This window comes from Mustelus asterias, chromosome 1, assembly GCF_964213995.1.
Source record: "Mustelus asterias chromosome 1, sMusAst1.hap1.1, whole genome shotgun sequence".
Lineage (NCBI taxonomy): Eukaryota > Metazoa > Chordata > Chondrichthyes > Carcharhiniformes > Triakidae > Mustelus > Mustelus asterias.
The window spans coordinates 87,745,992-87,766,103 of NC_135801.1; the positions used below are offsets into that span (position 1 = coordinate 87,745,992).

Here is a 20,112-nt window from a genome sequence, read left to right on the forward strand (position 1 = left end):
GGACTCACCTACTAGAGAAAACATCCTTTCCATGTCCACCTTGTGAAGACCATTCAGGATCTTATATACTTCAATCATGTCACCCCTCACTCTTCTAAACTCGAAAGGAAGCAAGCCCAGTCTGTCCACCTTTCCTCATAAGACAACCTGCTCATTCCAGGTATCAATCGAGTAAACCTTCTCCGAACTATTTCCAATGCATTTACATCCTTCCTTATTTAAGGAAGACCAAAACTGCTCGTAATATTCAAGATGTAGCATCACCAATGCCCTGTATAACATCCTTGGTTTATGTTCAATTCTTCACAGAAAAAAGGATAGCATTTCGTTAGCCTTCTTAATTACATACAAACTTTTTGTGACTTATGCGCTTTTTAGTGAAGACAGAAGTAAAATATTTGTTCATTGCATCCAGTATTTCTTTCTCCTGATTAACCTTTTAGTCATTCTCTGCCATCCTTATATTCTAACCAATCATCTGACCTGACACTCATCTTTGTGCAGTTGGGCTAGGGTAGCTTTATTCTTAAGTTTGATGCTTTCCTCAACCTCTTTAGTTAACCATAGATGGTGGGTCCTCCCCTTAGAATTTTTCTCTATAGTAGGAATACACCTTATCTGAATATTCTGACATATCCACTTAAACGTCTGTCACAGCTTCACTATTGATGAATCCTCTTGGCTCGTGTCCCAGTTTTCATGCCCACACAGTTGCCTTATTTAATTTTAAAATACTAGTATTAGACCCATTCCTCTCCCTTTCAAATTGGATGTAAATTTAATCATAATGTCACTGCAACCTAGAGGTGCTTTCAGTCTGAGGTCACTAATTAATCCTGTCATATTACACAATATCAAGTCTATTATAACCTGCTCTCTGGTTGGTCCCAGAATGTGCTGCTCTAAGAAACTACCTCAAAAGCATTCTATGAACTTCTGATTCAGACTACCACTGCCAAATAATTTTCACAGTTTATATGTAGATTAAAATTACCCATGATTATTGCTGTCCCTTTATCATAAGCACCCAATATGTCTTCTTGCATACTTTATCCAATTGTGGAAACTGTTAGGGAGCATGTAGGCCACTTCCGCTAGTGATTTCTTTCCCCTACTATTCCTCATCTTCACCCAAACTGATTCTACATCCTGATCTCCTAAAACACAGTCATCTTCAACTATTGCACCAATGCCATCCTTGATTAACACTGATATTTGTCATTTATATTAATGATTTGGATGAGAATTTAGGAGGCATGGTTAGTAAATTTGCAGATGACACCAAGATCGGTGGCATAGTGGACAGTGAAGAAAGTTATCTAGGATTGCAGCAGGATCTTGACCAATTGGGCCAGTGAGCTGATGAATGGCAGATGGAGTTTAATTTTGACAAATGCAAGGTGATGCATTTTGGTAGACTGAACCAGGGCAGGACTTACTCAGTTAATGGTAGGGTGTTGGGGAGAGTTATAAAACAAAGAGATCTTGGGGTCCAGGTTCATAGCTTCTTGAAAGTGGAGTCACAAGTGGACAGAGTGGTGAAGAAGGCATTCGGCATGCTTGGTTTCATTGGCCAGAACATTGAATACAGGAGTTGGGACGTCTTGTTGAAGTTGTACAAGACATTGGTAAGGCCACACTTGGAATACTGTGTACAGTTCTGGTCATCCTATTATAGAAAGGATATTATTAAACCAGAAATGAGTGCAGAAAAGATTTACTGGGATGATGCCAGGACTTGATGATTTGAGTTACAAGGAGAGGCTGGATATACTGGGACTTTTTTCCTCTCAAGCGGAGGCGGTTTAGGGGTGATTTTAGAGGTCTATAAAATAATGAGAGGCATAAAGTAGATAGTCAATATCTTTTCCCAAAGGTAGGGGAAGTCTAAAACTAGAGGGCATAGGTTTAAGGTGAGAAGGGAGAGATACAAAAGGGTCCAGAGGGGCAGTTTTTTCACGCAGAAGGTGGTGAACGTTTGGAATGAGCTGCCAGAGGTAGTAGTAGAGGCAGGTACAATTTTGCCTTTTAAAAAGCATTTGGACAGTTACATGGGTAAGATGGGTATCGAGGGATATGGGCCAAATGCAGGCAATTGGGACTAGCTTAATGGTAAAAACTGGGTGGCATGAACAAGTTGAGCCAAAGGGCCTGTTTCCATGCTGTAAACATCTATGACTCTATAACAGTGCTACCCCTCCACCTTTACCTCGCTTCCTATTCTTCTTGAATGTCACATACCGCTCAATATTCTGGGCTCAATTCTTGTCACCCTGCAGCCATATCTCTGTAACGCCTTATCAGATCATATTTCTTTACTTCAATATGCACTATCTATTCATTTATTTTTTGAATGCTGTGCACATTCAGATATAGAGCCTTTTTTGTCATCCTTGTAACATCTTGACTTCACTATTGGTGTATTCATACATTTCATCTCTCTGTGCATTCCTGCTATTCTATGACCATCATTTCCCATATTATTATTCTGGTCTCCTGCTTTGAGTCTACCCCATGATTTGCTACATCTACTCAAGCTTGAATCCCTCATCCCCCTTATTTAGTTTAAAGCACTCTCTACTTCCCTAGTTACGTGATTCACAAAAACACTCATTCCCATACAGTTCAGGTCCCAACAGTGCAGTCCCCACTTTCCCTCGTACTAGTGGCAGTGCCTCATGAACCAGAACCCACTTCACACACACTAATGTGAGCGGCATGGTGCCACAGTGGTTAGCACTGCTGTCTCACAGCTCCAGGGACCAGGGTCACTAGCTGCATGTTCTCCCCATGTCTGCATGGGTTTCCTCCGGGTGCTCTGGTTTTCTCCCACAGTCCAAAAGATGTGCTGTTAGGTGCATTGGCCATGCTAAATTCTCCTTCAGTGTACCCAAACAGGCAACGGAGCGTGGCAACTAGGGAATTTTCACAGTAACTTCATTGCAGTGTTACTATAAGCCTACTTGTGACTAATAAATAAACTTTAAAAACTTCTATCTTTGAGCCATGCATTCATCTCTCTAATCTTATTTGCTCTATGCCAATTGACATGTGGCTCAGGTATTAATCCATAGATTATCTTTGAGGTTCTGCACCTTAATTTGATACCTCATCCTGACTATACAGAAGCTTTTTCCTTGTCCTGCCTATGCCATTGGTACCTACATGGCCCATGAGGGCTGGATCCTACCCCTCCTATTTCAAGTTCCTTTCCAGCCCTGAACAGATGTACCAAACCTGGCACCGGGCAGGCAACACAACCTTCTGGACTCTGGATCTTTGCTGCAGAGAACAGTATCTATCCCCCCTCATTATACCATCTCCCTACTACCACTACATTCCTATTCACACTCCACAGCTTCCTACACCATGGTGCCATAGCCAGCCTGCTCATCCACTTTGTAGACCTTACATCCATCAAAGGTAACAAGATAAGCAAGCACAAAGAGAGCAGTTCCACACTGAGTGCAGTTAATCAGATTGTGAACTTGGTAATTTGGTGAGTGTGGGAATTCAGTGTAGAAAGAGAGAAGAGGGAAACTGGAAAGTGACAGGTAAAAATCCATCTAACTCAGCATTAAAAATATTCAATGACCCTGCCTCCATTGCTATCTGGGAAAAGAGAATTCCACAGGCTAGTGACCCACAGAAAAGAAATTTCACCTCATCTCTGTCTTAAATGAGATACTTTTTTTAAAAACTGCATACCTCATTCTAGTCTCTCTCATAAGGGGAAACATCCTCTCAGCATCTAACTTCTCAAGTTCTTAGGATCTTATAGGTTTCAATACGATTCTTTTAAACTCCAATGGATACAGGCCCAACCTGTTCCTCATAGGATAATCCTTTCATTCCAAGAGTCAAGTTGAGTAAACTTTTTCTGAACTGCTTGGTGGGGCACTGCATGCAGTTTTAGGTTTCACGTTGTAGGAAGAATGCTCAAGAGTACAACACAGATTGACTAAGAGTTTGCTAGATATAAGGAAATACAAATACCAAAAATGACTTGAAAAATAGGGGCTTTGTTGTTACAACAGAAAAGATCGAGGTGATATGATAGAGGATTGGGCAAAGAGATTTAGGAGAGAGCATAAGAAACATTTATTTAAAAACAGAGGGTTTTGAGGTTGTAGAATGGACTGTTAAAGATAGTAATTGAAGCAAAGATCATAATCAACTTTTAAAAATAGATCAGAAATGAGATGGGAAAAAAAGGACATAAGAACTAAGTAATTAGGACTATAGTTAATGGAGGACAACGGTTAATGTGAACTATTGGCCAAATAACTGGTTTCACATTGAATTTCTCTTCATGCTCTCCCTTTATGCCAGAATCCCATTTATTTTAATACCACTCAAAATTCTGTCAGTCTTGGTGAACAGAGGAAATGTGAGCCTGAAAATAGGCATGTGTATTTCAATGCGAGATGGCATGGTAATATCATATGTTCAATTTTCCATCATTACAATTCAGTTCATGCTCAGCAGTAATCATACAAAGAACAGCACAGGAACAGGCCCTTCGGCCCTCCGAATCCATGCCAAAAATCATGATGCCTTAACTAAACTGAAGAAAAAACCTTTAGCCCTTTCTCGATGTCCCTCTATTCCCTCCCTATTCATGTACCCATCCAGATGACTCTTAAATGTTGCGAATATGCCTGCTTCCACCACCTCCTTTGGCAGCACATTCCTGGTACCCACCACTGTGTGAAAAACTTCCTCCCGCACATCTCCCTTAAAAACCTTCCCCCACTCACCATGAACCTGTGCCCTCTTGTAATTGACACTTCCACCCTTGAAAAAAACCTCTGACTATCCAACCTGTCTATTCCTCTCATAATTGTGGAGACCTCTATCAGATCTCCCCTTAGCCTCCGTCTTTCCGGTGAAAACAATCCTAGTTTATTCAACCTCTCCTCATAGTCAACACCCTCGAGGTCAGGCAACATCCTGGTGAACTTCCTTGCACTCTCTCCAAAGCTTCCACATTCTTCTGGTAGTGTGATGACCAGAACTGCACATAATACTCCAAATACAGCCTAACCAAGGTTTTACTTAGCTGCAACATGATTTCTCAATTCTTGTACTCAATGCCCTGGCTGAAGAAGGCGAGCATGACATATGTTTTCTTAATCACCTTGATCATCTATGTCGCCACTTTTTAGGGAACTGTGGACCTGCACACCCAGATTCCTTTGTGTGTTAATGTTCCTAAAGGTTTTGCCCTTTACAGTATAATTCGCACCTAATTTTGATCCTCCAAAATGCAGCATCTCGCATTTGTCCGGATTAAACTCCATTTGCTATTTCTATGCTGAAGTCTCCAATCTATCCACATCCTCTGGCAATCCCCAGCACCATCAGCAACTCCATCAACCTAGTGCCTTCGGCAAACTTACTAATCAGACAGCCCACATTTTCCTCAGATCATTTATATATACTACAAACTACAGGGGTCCCAGCGCTGATCCCTGCAGATCTCCATTCTGAAAAACACCCTTCCACCGTTACTCTCTGACTCCTATAACCAAGCCAGTTCTGTATCTATCTAGCCAGCCCATCCCAAATCCCATGTGATTTTAGTTTTTGTACCAGTCTATGGGACCTTGTTAAACACCTTACTAAAGTCCACATAAACTACATCTACAGCCCTTCCCCATCAATTATCTTTGTCACCTCTTCAAAAAATTCAATCAAGTTGGTGAGACATGACCTTCCCTATACAAAACTATGCTGCCTGTCACTAACTAGTCCATTTTCTTCCAAATGTGCATATATCCTATTCCTCAGTATCTTCTCCAAAACCTCCCCATCACTGATATCAGGCTCACTGACCTATAATTTCCTGGATTATCCCTGCTTCCTTTCTTAAACAAGGGAACAACATTGGCTAATCTCCAGTTCTCTGGAACCTTGCCTGTGCTCAAAGAGGATGTGAAGATCTTTGTTAGGGCCCCAGCTATTGCTTCCCTTGCCTCCCGCAATAACCTGGGATAGAGCCCATCCGGCCTTGGGGGCCCGGCTACCTTAATGTAATTTAGGATACTCAACACTTCCTCCTTCGATATATTGACATTCCCTAGAGTGTTCACACACCTATCCCTGACCTCAACATCGCCATGTCCTTCTGCCTTGGTTCAGGATCTCACTTCCTGTGGCTCCACGCATAAGTTTCCTCCATAGTCCTTGAGTGGGCCTACTCTTTCTCTTGCTCCTAATATATGCATTAAAAGCCTTAGGATTCTCCTTGACCCTGTTTGCTGAAGACATTTCATGGCCCCTATTAGCCCTTGCAATTCCATGTTTAAGTTCCTTGCTACTTTCACTATACTCCTCATGGGCTTTGTCAGTTTTTAGATGCCTAGACATACTGTATGCTTCCCTTATAAAAAATAGATATCGAGCAATGCTCAGCCCTACGGAAAGCTCCAGCATGTATCTCACAAGGAAAATTTATTTCTTACTCCACCCCCAGGGATTTTATTATTTGGAATTTACACCACGGACATAATAAATAGGATTTTTGTGCACCTCCTTATGCTAAGTTATTTGGGCTCGCATATTTGAATCATTTTCACAAGCAACTTCTAACTCCCCAAACCTTTTAGTGTGTCAACACTTGCTTAGAGATCTGGACAAGCTTTGAGTAAGAATCCTGGGTAAATGAACAGAAAGCCCTGTTTGATCATTTCAACTACTTGACTATTTTAATCCTCTAAAAGAATATCTCACTTGACACTCTTCAATACTAATACAGTATCACATCAGGCCTTCTTTAGCAGATTAAAATTTGAAGTAAACGTATTAAACAAACAACTAATCAGCAAATAATTCAATATAATAGTCATAAATTTACAATGGGAAATATTTGAATCAAGTTGATTAAAAAAATATAAATAGAGCTTTTAAAAACAAAATTCTTGAATCTTTCTTTGTTCTTCAAGAATATTAAACTGATCTGAGTCTCTGTTACAAAAAAAAAACAAATGGCCTGTAAATGAATGTGCAAAGCATTATTTCATTCTAAATTTTAATAATAATAGAGCCATTATTGAAATGTGATTTTAGTTCCCAACAGCTTCCAAACCTAATCTTTTCTGGAGGGAGACGGCCATTTTTAAAAATTCATTTGTGTTCATTCATTCATGGGCGTTTCTGGCTGGCCAGCATTTATTGGCCATCTCTAGTCACCCTTGAACTGAGTGGCTTGCTCAGCCATTTCAGAGGACAGTTAAAAGTCAACCACATTGCTGTGGCTCTGGAGTTACATGTAGGCCAGATCAGGTAAGAACAGTAGATTTCCTTCCTTAAAGGACATTAGTGAACCAGATGGGTTTTCCGACAATCAACAATGGTTTCATGGTCATCAGTATATTCTTAATTCCAGATGTTTTTGATTGAATTCAAATTCCACCTCTGACATGGCGGGATTCAAACCCGGGTCCCCAGAACATTAGCTGAGTTTCTGGATTAATAGTCTAGCAATAATACCACTAGGCCATCCCCTCCCCTGATGAGAGTATATTCTGTATATGGATGTTCAAAGGTCTTTTGATAAAGTACCAAGTAATAGATCTGTTGGCAAAATTGAAACCCCTAGTATTAAATGGAAAGTGGTAGTGTGGATATGAAATTGGTTAAGAAACTGCGAGGAGCGATGAACAGTTGTTTTACAGACTGGACAGAAGTATACAATAGTGTTTCCACCAATCAGCATTAGGACCAGTATTCCCTCTATTTTTTCTTTGGATTGTATAGACAATTTGTTCAAGTGTGTGACCCCTTTAAACTTTTTCCTGTGGTCAAGCATACGCAGGAATTAGAAGAGACTGACATGCGCATGGCTTGTGCAGGGATATTCTGGTTTCTGGGTGACCACACAGCTTAAAATAAATATTGAATAGAATCACCTCTTTTGATACTTGTTAATTACCTTAACTTAGATATACAGGACATAATTTCAAAGTACTGTAGGCAGCTAGCACAAAACTTAAAGGAGGAGGCTGCAGATGTACCAGTGAATGGACAGACACATGGCAGATTAATGCAGAGAAGTGTGATATTATACATTTTGCTTGCAAGAATGGAGGAGAGGTAATATAAATTTTAATTTAGAAGTGGTGCAGGAAAAGAGCGCCTCCAGAATACTAAAACACAAATCTTTGAAGGTGGCAGGACAACTTGAGAATACTGCAGACAAATATGAGTTCATTAGCTTTATTAATAACAAACAGCACGAATGCAAAGAAATTATGTCTAATCTTTATGAGACACTAATTAGACCTCGGCTGGATGTGGGTGGCATGGTGGCACAGTGGTTAGCACTGCTGCCTCACAGCGTCAGGGACCTGGGTTCGATTCCTGGCTTGGGTCACTGTCTGTGTGGAGTTTGCACGTTCTCCCCGTGTTTCCTCCGGGTGCTCCAGTTTCCTCCCACAGTCTGAAAGACGTGCTGGTTAGGTGGATTGACCCGAACAGGCATCGGAGTGTAGCAACGAGGGGAATTTCATAGTAACTTCATTGCAGTATTAATGTAAGCCTTACTTGTGACTAATAAATAATACACTTTATGTTCAACTCTGGGCACCAAATTTTAGGCATGATGTCACGACCTTAAAGAGAGAGTGCAGAAGAGATTTACGAGAAAGTTACTAAAGATGTGGGATTTCAATTGTGGAGAGAGACTGGAGAAGTTGGAACTGTTGACTCAAAGCAGAAAAAAAGTAGAGGTCGGATAGAGGTTTTGACCACAGCATCAGAATGCAAGGATGTTCTGGGAGATCACACAAGGACAGAATCTACATGGGCAAAGATTTAAAATTGAAAAACAAATTGTATGATTAACCAGTATACATTATTCCATTGCTTCATGGCCTGTGGAGTGAAAATTAATACAATATGCAAAATAAAATGAGATAAAAGAACAAGCAGAAAAATAAAACATAAGAACAGAAATTTAAAAATTGCAAATGTAATGTCAAGATACTCAAGTACATAGACATTTTTTTTGAACAATGGAGCTTACATCAAGTGTGTTCACCAGTTTAGCCTGACTTCTATGGTGATTTCTTTAGTCATTTACATGCATCATTCTATACTACATATCGACCAGCTAACAGTGAGAGAAGTAGACTACATCAGAGGTGTGGAATTCCGAGATATTTTAAAATCACACATTATTTCTCAATATAGGGAGTTCATATTCTGTAACAATACTTTCTGGCATAAATATGGGGTGACTTAAAAATTATTTATTGCAAGAAATAATTTTTTTTTAAAAGGGTGTATACAGCTTTTGCATTCTAAAGTTTACGCTATAAAATATGTAAATTTATTTAATAAATAAATGTATTCATACATTAACACTGCAATGAAGTTACTGTGAAAATTCCCTAGTTGCCACACTCTGGCACCTGTTCAGGTACACCAAGGGCGAATTTAGTATGACCAATGCATCTAACCTGCACGCCTTTCCGACTGTGGGAGGAAATCAGAGCACCCGGAGGAAAACCACACAGACACAGGGAGACAGTGCAGACTCTGCACAGACAGTGACCCATGCCAGGAATCGAACCCGGGTCCCTGGCGCTGTGAGCAGCAGTGCTAACCACTGTGCCACCATGCCACCCAAATCCATCTCCTAAATGAGAGAAATACAAAACCATGCTGGAAAAACTCAGCAGGTCTGGCAGCATCTGTGGAGAGAGAAACAGAGTCCAATATCACTCTTCTCCAGAGCTTCTAAATGAAAGGGTGCGTGCACCTTTTTATTTTGCACTATTCTGATGAAAACAGAGCAAATCAGCAGTGACATATTTTTGTGACTTTCAAACCTACCACTGTCAGCTGTAAGTAATGGAGTCAAAATTACATTTACCAAAATCTTTTACATATGAACACAGCCTATTGGAATCCTGGGGTAGCATGGTGGCTAACACTGCTGCCTCACAGCACCAGGAACCCGGGTTCAATTCCGGCCTCAGGTGACAGTCTCTGAGGAGTTTGCATGTTCTCCCCGTGTCTGCATGGGTTTTCTCCAGGTGCTCCAGTTTCCTCCCACAGTCCATCAATGTGCGGGTTAGGTTGATTGGCCATGATAAATTGCCCCTTAGCGTCAAGGGGATTAGGACTGTAAATATGTGGGGTTACGGGGATGGGATCTGGGTGCGGTTGTTTTTAGTGCAGGCTCAATGGGCCAAATGGCCTCCCTCTGCACTGTAGATTCTATGATTATTATGCAAAAGTGCAAGAAATTCAGCACCGAATATTACTTATCAAGCTTACCTTGTGTTTTCAATTCAAGAAGATAAAGTCAGTCTTATGATGAGATAATTAGAACAAAACTAAAAGTTAAAATCTGTTAAATATTAATTTAATGCACTCATTCTTAAAGCAGCATTTACATTACTTTTAGTTTTATATTTTAAATGTACCATTTTAAATTTTAGATTTTGCACCGAATACAACGGTATTTTGCTGTGATGGAACAGAGTAATTTTTGTATTGAACTTTTGTACATCATTTAATCATATACCCGAAAATACTGTTGTACTCGGTGCAAAATCTAATTCAAAATGGTACATTTAAAATATAAAACTAAAAGTAATGTAAATGCTGCTTTAAGAATGAGTACATTGAATTAACAGTTAACAGCAGATTTTAACTTTTAGTTTTGTTCTAATTATCTCATCATAAGACTGACTTTATCTTCTTGAATTGAAAACACAAGATAAGCTTGTTAAGTAATACTCGGTGCTGAGTTTCTTGCACTTTATTTAAGTACATATCATCTGTTTAAGTACAAAGAGTACGAAAAATATGCAGAAGGCAGCTGCATCATACATGGACCTCTATATACAACCTAACATTCTTTACAGACTATACTCATGAACAATGTCTAATTTAAAAGCACGTTCACAAAATTCGCCTATCTTGCTTTTACTATACTTTTGCTTTATTTGTGCAATACTCTGGCCTAACACAATCCCTATCAAATTCAAACTATTTCAAGAATATTTCTTCCAATGAAGGGCATAGTGCATATCCCAGATCGTTTATATCAAACACTATTATTTTAATGCTTTACATCCAGATATCATAACCTTATTTTAGTATTAAGGAAGATTTTTTAAAAAACTTTAAGTTCTCACCTGAGCTCCATAGATGTATTTGTCCAACATCTTTCCTCCTATTGTTTGTCCACCAATATCCCAGACTTGCAATGTAACATTTAAATTTCCTGCACAAGAGATGAATACACTTCTAAGTCGTACATGAGCTGGCACAATTGATTTTACAAATACAAAAGGAAGCGAATGATTTCCGTTAATGTTCCTGTGGTGTCGCAGTGTTAAAGTAGCATCAACATTTTAGACAGAGTTGCTTCGTTGTGAATGCTTGATTGGTATATTCAATACAAGAGCTACACATAAAACATGAAATCTAACTACTAAATGTATATGAATGAATACCCACACAAGGAAGATACCTGTTTACTTTGCCTCATCCCCTGAAAGAATTACATCTTAAAACCATGCAAGTAGCTTAGACAATATCCATCTAAGGAGTTAGAAAAGAACCTGGACCTGAAGTCTACACTTACATTAATTAGAAAATGAATGTGATAATATTTGTAACTAGTTTAATTTCTGAAATACGAACTGACCAAGATCATTATTTAAAAGTTGGTATCACATTTTTCCGTAGTTTTCATGTGGCTGCTACAGTCAACAAATTAGAGAGCAGGCATTCATCTAATACATTCTCGAGATCTTTCTGAGGCAGTTTCAAGGACTGTCTCTCTTCTCCATCACCGTATGTTACAGAAAGAAAGTGACAAATAGTAGCAATGGAGGAAATAAACAAAAATCAACAAATTTTACATTGCATTAAAAAAAAACTAGGCCAACACACTGACCAGTTCATACTGGGCAGAATTTAAAACCACCACTGGGATTTAGCAATAACCTTGTAAAATATTTTTGGCATAACTCTTAACACTATTTTAAGTGTCAAAAGCCAAGGAGGGAACTCAAACATTATTTTGGCTATTTTTCATTAACAAGTCTGAAATAATCCATTCAGCAACATAGACCTATTTACTGGATGCCTCCCAACTAACTATTAAAACATATCTTACAGTAGATCCTTTAAGAAAGAGTTTATTCAATAATAATCAGAACTCTATGAACACATGCAATGATGGGACAATCAGACACTTCTTTCAGGCTAGTATTCAGGATCCTCAATTTTGAATACTTCATTGCTAAAGGGCCTTTATATGGAATTTAAAATGTTCACACACAACTTTTGTCAACTATTAATCCAACCAAATTTATTAATCTTAGTATTTCCACCAAAGTTGATTTGGGCCTTCCACGATGTCAATCACTGAAGAGAAAGTAGGGCACTTCTTTTACAACTCAAATTTGAGCCAAACAAATTCCTAATATATTATGAACATTTCAAGGCCATTTTTGGGGGGAAATAAATCATTCTCCCAAGCTATTTGATTTGCTTCAAAAAAAAAAGTGAATTGTCCAAAACCTATGTTTTCAAAGGTTTGTATTTGAATATTTTTATTAAAATAAATAAATTTAGTACCATAGTAACATAGTGTGCAGCAGCACCAAGAAACAAAATATTCACAGCTCTGTCAAAGTCACTTTTATTGCTAGTTGTCAACCACATCTCTTTCTTGGGAGGCAAATCAAAAGGAGTGCTTTGGTGACAAAGGCCATACTGTCACAATAGTGGTTTAGATGGCACAGGCAAAGAAGGGGATAACCAAGTAAGATGAGGTTAGGACTTCAGTGGAGGGTTAGGTATCTCCATCCATGAACCAAGTTTCCTTTTAAAGCCATAATCATAGAATCGTATGGCACAGAAGGAGACATTTCACCCCACCATGTCTGTGCTAGCTCTTTTAAAGTGCTGTCCAATTTGGTCCCACACCACAGCTTTTTCATAATAACACTTCAAATTAGTCTTCTTAGATTACCTGTCCAATTGCCTTTTGAAAGTTCTTCTGGAATTTCATTTCCCCCCCCCCCCACCCGCCCCCCTTTCTGTCCAAAGAAATTCCTGCTTGTTTCCCCTAGAGTTCTTTTGCTAATTACTTTAAATCTATGACCTCTGATAACGGACCGACTTGACTGTGGAAATAGTGTCTCCCAGCTTGCTCTATCAAAGCCACTCATCAATGTCTCTTGGGTCTACTTTTAACCTTCTCTCCTTTAAGGAAAACAAACCCAGCTGCTCCAATCTTTCTGTGTAACTGAAATTCCTTAGTCACAGTATCACCTTATGAAACCTCCTCTGCAACATCTCCAAAGCCCAGAGGTCCTTCTAAAGTAGGAGAATTGTGGACAATACTCCAGCTGAGACTTTACGAGATATTTGTAAAGGCTTACTGCAAGTTGGAGAATAATACTGTTTTATACTCTCTGCAATGGGAGGTTCGCAAGTAATGGAGGAAATAATATTGTGGAAGTACTAAGGAGGAAGATAAAGAATGGTGCTAAGAAAAGCACTACTCTGCAGGCCAGGAACTTAACAGTGGAATGCTTGATGGCAGATCAGCAATAGGACCAGGGAAAGGAAATGTGCTAAGGATAGTGGCAGCAGAAGCACAGAGAAGTTACGTTTGGACCAGACAGTCAGGAGTTACAAGCAGTGGTAGAAGGGAGTGGCAATAGAAGAATGCTCAGATCAGGCGAAATAAAGATCAGAGGATGGAGGTTTGCCTTCATCAATTCCTTCCCCTCCTAGAAGTTTCACTTTTTTTTAATGAATTAAAACAGAGTTATTTAAAATGCATACTTTGGTTATATTGTAATTGTCAAATATAAATTGGTATTTACAGTACATGGGCTCACTGTTCAGGGAAACCCTTTAGGCAATTCTTCCCTCCACAGCAAAGAAATCCCAAGCGTTGGGTTCACGAGAGCCAAAGTTCATTTGTTTAAGCATTTACTATGATTTCACTATCACATGGGGTGGTGGCATCAAAAAGTGGGATAAGAAAGTAGTATCCTGGAATATATGTGCATTAGTCATGGATGGTGGTAGCAGGGGTTGAGGAAGCAGTAAGTAAAGCATAAAGTATCTTAGGCTTTAATAATAGAGTGCAAAAACAAGGAGGTTATGTAAAACTTTCATTGCACACTAGTTAGAACTCGGACTATTGCATGCAGTTCTGGGCATCGCATTTTAGTAAGGATGTGAAGGCATTGGAGAGAATACAGAAGATTCATGAGAATGCTTCTTGGAATGAGGAACTTCAGTTATGAATATTGGAGTAGTATTGGTGAAGAGAGGGCTGAAGGAAGATTTAATAGGATATTCAAAACCATGAGTAATCTGGACAGAATAGATAGGGAGAAACCATTCCTGTTCATGAAAGGATCAAGAGCAAGAGAGCACAGATTTAAAGAAGCAAAAGTAACATGAGGAAAAAACTTTTTAGTGTAGGGGGTGGATGAGGTCTGGAATGCACTACCTGAGAGAATGCGCTGGAGACAGATTCAATTGAGGCATTCAGAAGGGAATTAGACTAATTTCTGAAAAGTAAGAATGTACAGGGTTATGTGGAGAAGATGGGTGAAATGCTCAGAGAGATGGTGTAGACACAACTGGCCTAATAGTCTCCTTCTGCCCTGTATCAAATTCTGTATTGTGAAACAAGCCCCATATTAGAAGCCTCACTGAAGACAACAAACACCATCTGCCTTGGAGACCATGCAACAAGAAATACATTACAGAACGACTATCTATTGTGGATAAATATGACGCATCCATTTATTTTAGATTTGATACACATGGCAGAAAGTAACAACTTTCTGGCAAGTTTGCACTATCTACAAAACCTAATATTTTACTAGCTCAGCCATGACACTGCTCATAGTGATTTGCACCTAGGAGTGCTTGTCATACAACTTATCAGTGTCATTGATTAATGACAGCTAAGTAAGACAAGTTTCATTTTTAGTGCGGTGTTCTAGGATTTTGGAAATTTGGGGTATGACAGTGATTAGCACTGCTGCCTCAGCGCTAGGAACCCTGGTTCAATTCTAGCCTTGGGTGATTCTCCCCGTGTCTACGTGGGTTTCCTCCCACATTCTAAAGATGTGCAGAGTAGGTGGATTGGCCATGCTAAACTGTCCCATGGTGCCCAAAGATGTTCAAGTTAGGGGGATCAACATGTTAAATGTGTGGAGTTACAAGGCTGGGCAAGATGTGCGCTGTTGGAGAATCGGTGCAGACCCGATGGGCTGAATGGCCGCCTTCTGCACTGCAGGGATTCTATGATTCTATGAATTTTTCAACACTGACTGTTTTCACATACATGAGTAGCTTTGATTATGTGTTTCTTTATCTAGGTTTCTTAATATACAGGAAGGTGATAGGCAGCATGCTGGAAATTAGATATGATGTATGAGGCACTGATTGTGAGATTTTGGACCACTCAACTTCAGTTGTGTTGAGCAGTGGTTCTGGAACGTCAGTATTGTGGAGGGTGAAGTTGTGATTTGGTAGCACATTCCAGCTATAATGCTGAAGGCCTGTGCTCCGGTTCAAGTCAAGCTATTTCAATTTCAGCTGCAACACTGACAAAGGTGAGAAATTGCCCAGATATGTCCTGTCCACAAAAAAGCAGGAAAAATCCTATCCAGGCAATTAGCAGCCTCATCCCAATTATCAAAGTAATGGAAGGGGTCACGATAGTGCTTGCCAGCAGCAGTTATTAACCAATAACCTGCTCACTGATGCTCAACTTGCATTCCACCAGAACCACTTGGCTCCAGATTTATTATGTGGAGATGCCGGCGTTGGACTGGGGTAAACACAGTAAGAAGTCTAACAACACCAGGTTAAAGTCCAACGGGTTTATTTGGTAGCAAAAGTGGCTTTTGCTACCAAATAAACCTGTTGGACTTTAACCTGGTGTTGTTAGACTTCTTACTGCGTCCAGATTTATTGACAGCCTTAGTCCAAACATAGACAGAAGAACTCAATTCCTTGACATCATGGCAGCATTTGACACACCATCATCAAGGAGTACTAGAAATATTGAAGTCAACGGGTAATCAGCAAAAAACTCTCTATTGGAGTCATACCTAGCACAAAATGAAGATGGTTGTGGTTGTTAAAGACCAATCATCTAAATTCCAGGACATTGCTGCAGGAGCTCCTTAGGGTAGTGTCCTTGGCCTGACTATCTTCAGTTGCTTCATCAATGACCTTCCTTCTATCATAAGGTCAGAAATGGGAATGGTCCCTGATGATTGCGCAGTGTTCAGTACTACTCACAACTCCTCTAACAAAACAGTCTATATGCTTGCATACAGCAAACCGCAACAACATTTGGCAGATGAGCGGCAAGTAACAGTCATGCTACACAAATGCCAAGCAATGACCATCTCCAATAGAATGAATCTAACCACCAACATTCACTGACATTACCATCTTTAAATCACCCTACATCAAAATACAGGGTCACCACTGATTAGACACTTAACTGTAGCAGCCACATAAATGCCAATGGTACAAAAGCAGTTAAGGGTAATCTGCAATGAATCACAACTCCTGACTCCCCAAAGCCTTTCCTCCACCTACAATGGCCCAAGGTAGGAGTATGATGGAAGAAAATCCACTTGCCTGGATGACTGCAGCTCAAACACTCCAGAAGGTTTACATCATTCAGGACAAAAAGCAGCCTGCTTGACTTGCTGCCTATCCATCTCTTACAATGTTAAGGATGTTGTATAAATGCAAGCTGTTGCTGCTTTAAAAAAAACAATCTGCAGTCTCACCTTAAAAGAACTATAGAGTTGTGCCGCTGGATCACTTTATTTCTAAACTATGTTGAGAATGTTTGCAATTAAGAAAAAAAAAAGTATATCCTAAAATGTACTATTATATTTTTCTATACTGAATTGTACCTCACACTTACCTACCCGCTATGCCAACTACTCGTCCTTTACTCCTTTTACAGTTTGGTATCATAGGCAAATTTTAGCATTCAACAGCATTTTTCTTGTGCTTATTTCCAAATCAATCAAATAAAATGGAAAATATCACACTCCAATATGAATATCAATTTGCAACCATTCTTTGCATGGGATGAGTGATAGCTGGAGAGTAGAACACAGTCCAATTTTCTTCCATACCAGTGGTTTAAGTTTCATAATGTATTACATTTCATTGAAACTCCCCTGAAAATCCACCAATAACATCCATCACAGTACCTTTATCCTTGCATCCTGATCTCCTCAGAATATTTGATGAAATTAGTCAGGCATAAACTGCCCTTTCTAAATGGAACCAACAATGTGATGATTTGAATTATAATTTTATATCTCACCTTCTCTCTCCTGTGCCCCCTCCCCACCCCACTCCAAAACCAAAATCCTTCCAGTTTCTTGAACAAGGGCATACCATTTGTCACTCTCCATCATTGGACACAATTTTCTTTTCCAAATATTTTCAAGCCTTTACTATCCTTCATTACTTTGGGATTTGTGCTATGATACTTTTTGTATTTTAAGGGCCATTGACTTTCTTAATAGATAGCTTCAATAGTATCGCTTTCACAATCATCCTCTGCTAGATCAACAGGAAATTATTAGACTATACTAGAGGGACAGAGAAGAATATTTAATGGATAGTTTCTTCCACTGACGAAACACTCGGGTAAAATTAATCGATGATTTGATGAAGAAAGATGAAGAAATGTCAAAAAATAAAATAAAGCTGGACACAATACACCAAGTTCTAATGAGACCAAGGTCAGGTTCATATCTGCTTAAAACCAGCACACACAGAATCTACCCCAACAGGATTCTAGACAGGTTCTTTTTTTTAAAACCACATAAGTTAACAGGTAATTTATAAGCTTTGTTTTCAGAGAGGAATTGAGAATCTTGAAGCATTAAAGTATTATAATTCTAGTTAGGTAAATAATAACTGCAATGTTTATTTACATGGAACGATAATACAGAGGCTTGCAGCCTCATGGCTGCCAGTCAGCTCTCAGGATCGAGCTGATACCGAAGCTTACATTTGCTAAAGTAATCCACCCACCCTGGTCCCTGATTGGTTACCCAAGTCACATCACAGCACTCGGCCAAACGCCCCATAAAGGAGTCAAACACCACATTCCTTCCCCTCTAAGTTCTTTTTACATTAATAATAAAGTTATTCAGTCCCCAATAATTAGAACAGTAAGCACATGCATTCAGTCCCTCATAAATTGAGTCTCTCAGATGGTTTCCAATTTCTAGTGGAGTGGCATAACTACTCTGTTGGGGGTGCTTTCTGCAAAAACCACTATACCAAGTATCTCCTCAGATACGAGTAACTTAGCTTCATCCATTTCCATGGGGATTACAGACTCACCTACAACAGGCTGACTTGGTACTTCACTGCTTGGATAGCCAACAATGTTTTCCACTGGCAAAATGGTGGCAGTACTGGGTGCTGCTCACATCCTTGTAAAACAAAAGAACAAAGAACAAAGAACAGTACAGCAGAGGAAACAGGCCCTTCGGCCCTCCAAGCCTGTGCCGCTCCTTGGTCCAACTAGACCAATCGTTTGTATCCCTCCATTCCCAGGCTGCTCATGTGACTATCCAGGTAAGTCTTAAACGATGTCAGCGTGCCTGCCTCCACCACCTTACTTGGCAGCGCATTCCAGGCCCCCACCACCCTCTGTGTAAAAAACGTCCCTCTGATGTCTGAGTTATACTTCGCCCCTCTCAGCTTGAGCCCGTGACCCCTCGTGATCGTCACCTCCGACCTGGGAAAAAGCTTCCCACTGTTCACCCTATCTATACCCTTCATAATCTTGTATACCTCTATTAGATCTCCCCTCATTCTCCGTCTTTCCAAGGAGAACAACCCCAGTCTACCCAATCTCTCCTCATAGCTAAGACCCTCCATACCAGGCAACATCCTGGTAAACCTTCTCTGCACTCTCTCCAATGCCTCCACGTCCTTCTGGTAGTGCGGCGACCAGAACTGGACGCAGTACTCCAAATGTGGCCTAACCAGCGTTCTATACAGTTGCATCATCAGACTCCAGCTTTTATACTCTATACCCCGTCCTATAAAGGCAAGCATACCATATGCCTTCTTCACCACCTTCTCCACCTGTGTTGCCACCTTCAAGGATTTGTGGACTTGCACACCTAGGTCCCTCTGTGTTTCTATAGTCCTGATGACTCTGCCATTTATTGTATAACTCCTCCCTACATTATTTCTTCCAAAATGCATCACTTCGCATTTATCCGGATTAAACTCCATCTGCCACCTCTCCGCCCAATTTTCCAGCCTATCTATATCCTGCTGTATTGCCCAACAATGCTCTTCGCTATCTGCAATTCCAGCCATCTTCGTGTCATCCGCAAACTTGCTGATTACACCAGTTACACCTTCTTCCAAATCATTTATAGGTCTACATGCTTCTGGACGATTCCTTGTACATCCACTTCATAAGACAAAAGGTCCTATTTTTGATACAGCAACTCCTGGGACTCAAACTTTCTGACATACATGGCATCCTCCATTGAAAACCTTATTGATTTGCCTGAATCTTTATTTTTCTACTGACTGGCCTCTACACTTCCCAGGAAATTCGGAAATATCAGGTTTAGTCTGGTCCTAAGATGCCGACCCATCAACAACTCTGCTAGCAGCTCTCCCGTTGTAGAGTGCAGAATGGTTCGATAGCCCAGAAGGAATCGTGAGGTTCTGGTCCCAAAGGTCACCTCTGACTGTTTCTTAAGGCCTGCCTTGATGGTTTGGACTGCTTGTTCAGCCAGTCTGTTGGATGCTGATTGGTAAGGTGCAGTCCTGATGTGCTCAATACGATTTAAGAAGATGAAATTTAGAAATTCAGCACTCAGAGACTGTTCCATTATCCAACACTATGACTTCAGGTATTCCGTGGATTGAAAAACACTGATACAATTTCTCAATTATAGCGTGCAATGTCATAGGCTTTATTTCAAACACTTCTATCCACTTTGAATAGGCAACAAGGAGCAAAAACATTGTGCCCAAGAATAGTCCCACATAATCAATATGAACTCATACCCATGGCCAGCC

The 20,112-nt window shown here is 40.0% G+C and overlaps 1 protein-coding gene across 2 annotated transcripts in view; it reads right to left on the reverse strand.

Annotated features, from left to right (window-relative positions):
• Positions 1 to 20,112, reverse strand: part of rab28 (RAB28, member RAS oncogene family) — a 153,116-nt gene that overhangs the window by 125,003 nt on the left and 8,001 nt on the right. For both annotated transcript variants that reach the window (XM_078214933.1, XM_078214924.1), the window contains exon 3: positions 11,154 to 11,242. In XM_078214933.1, the coding sequence (XP_078071059.1) occupies positions 11,154 to 11,242 (89 nt within the window). The remainder of the gene's footprint in view (positions 1 to 11,153; positions 11,243 to 20,112) is intronic.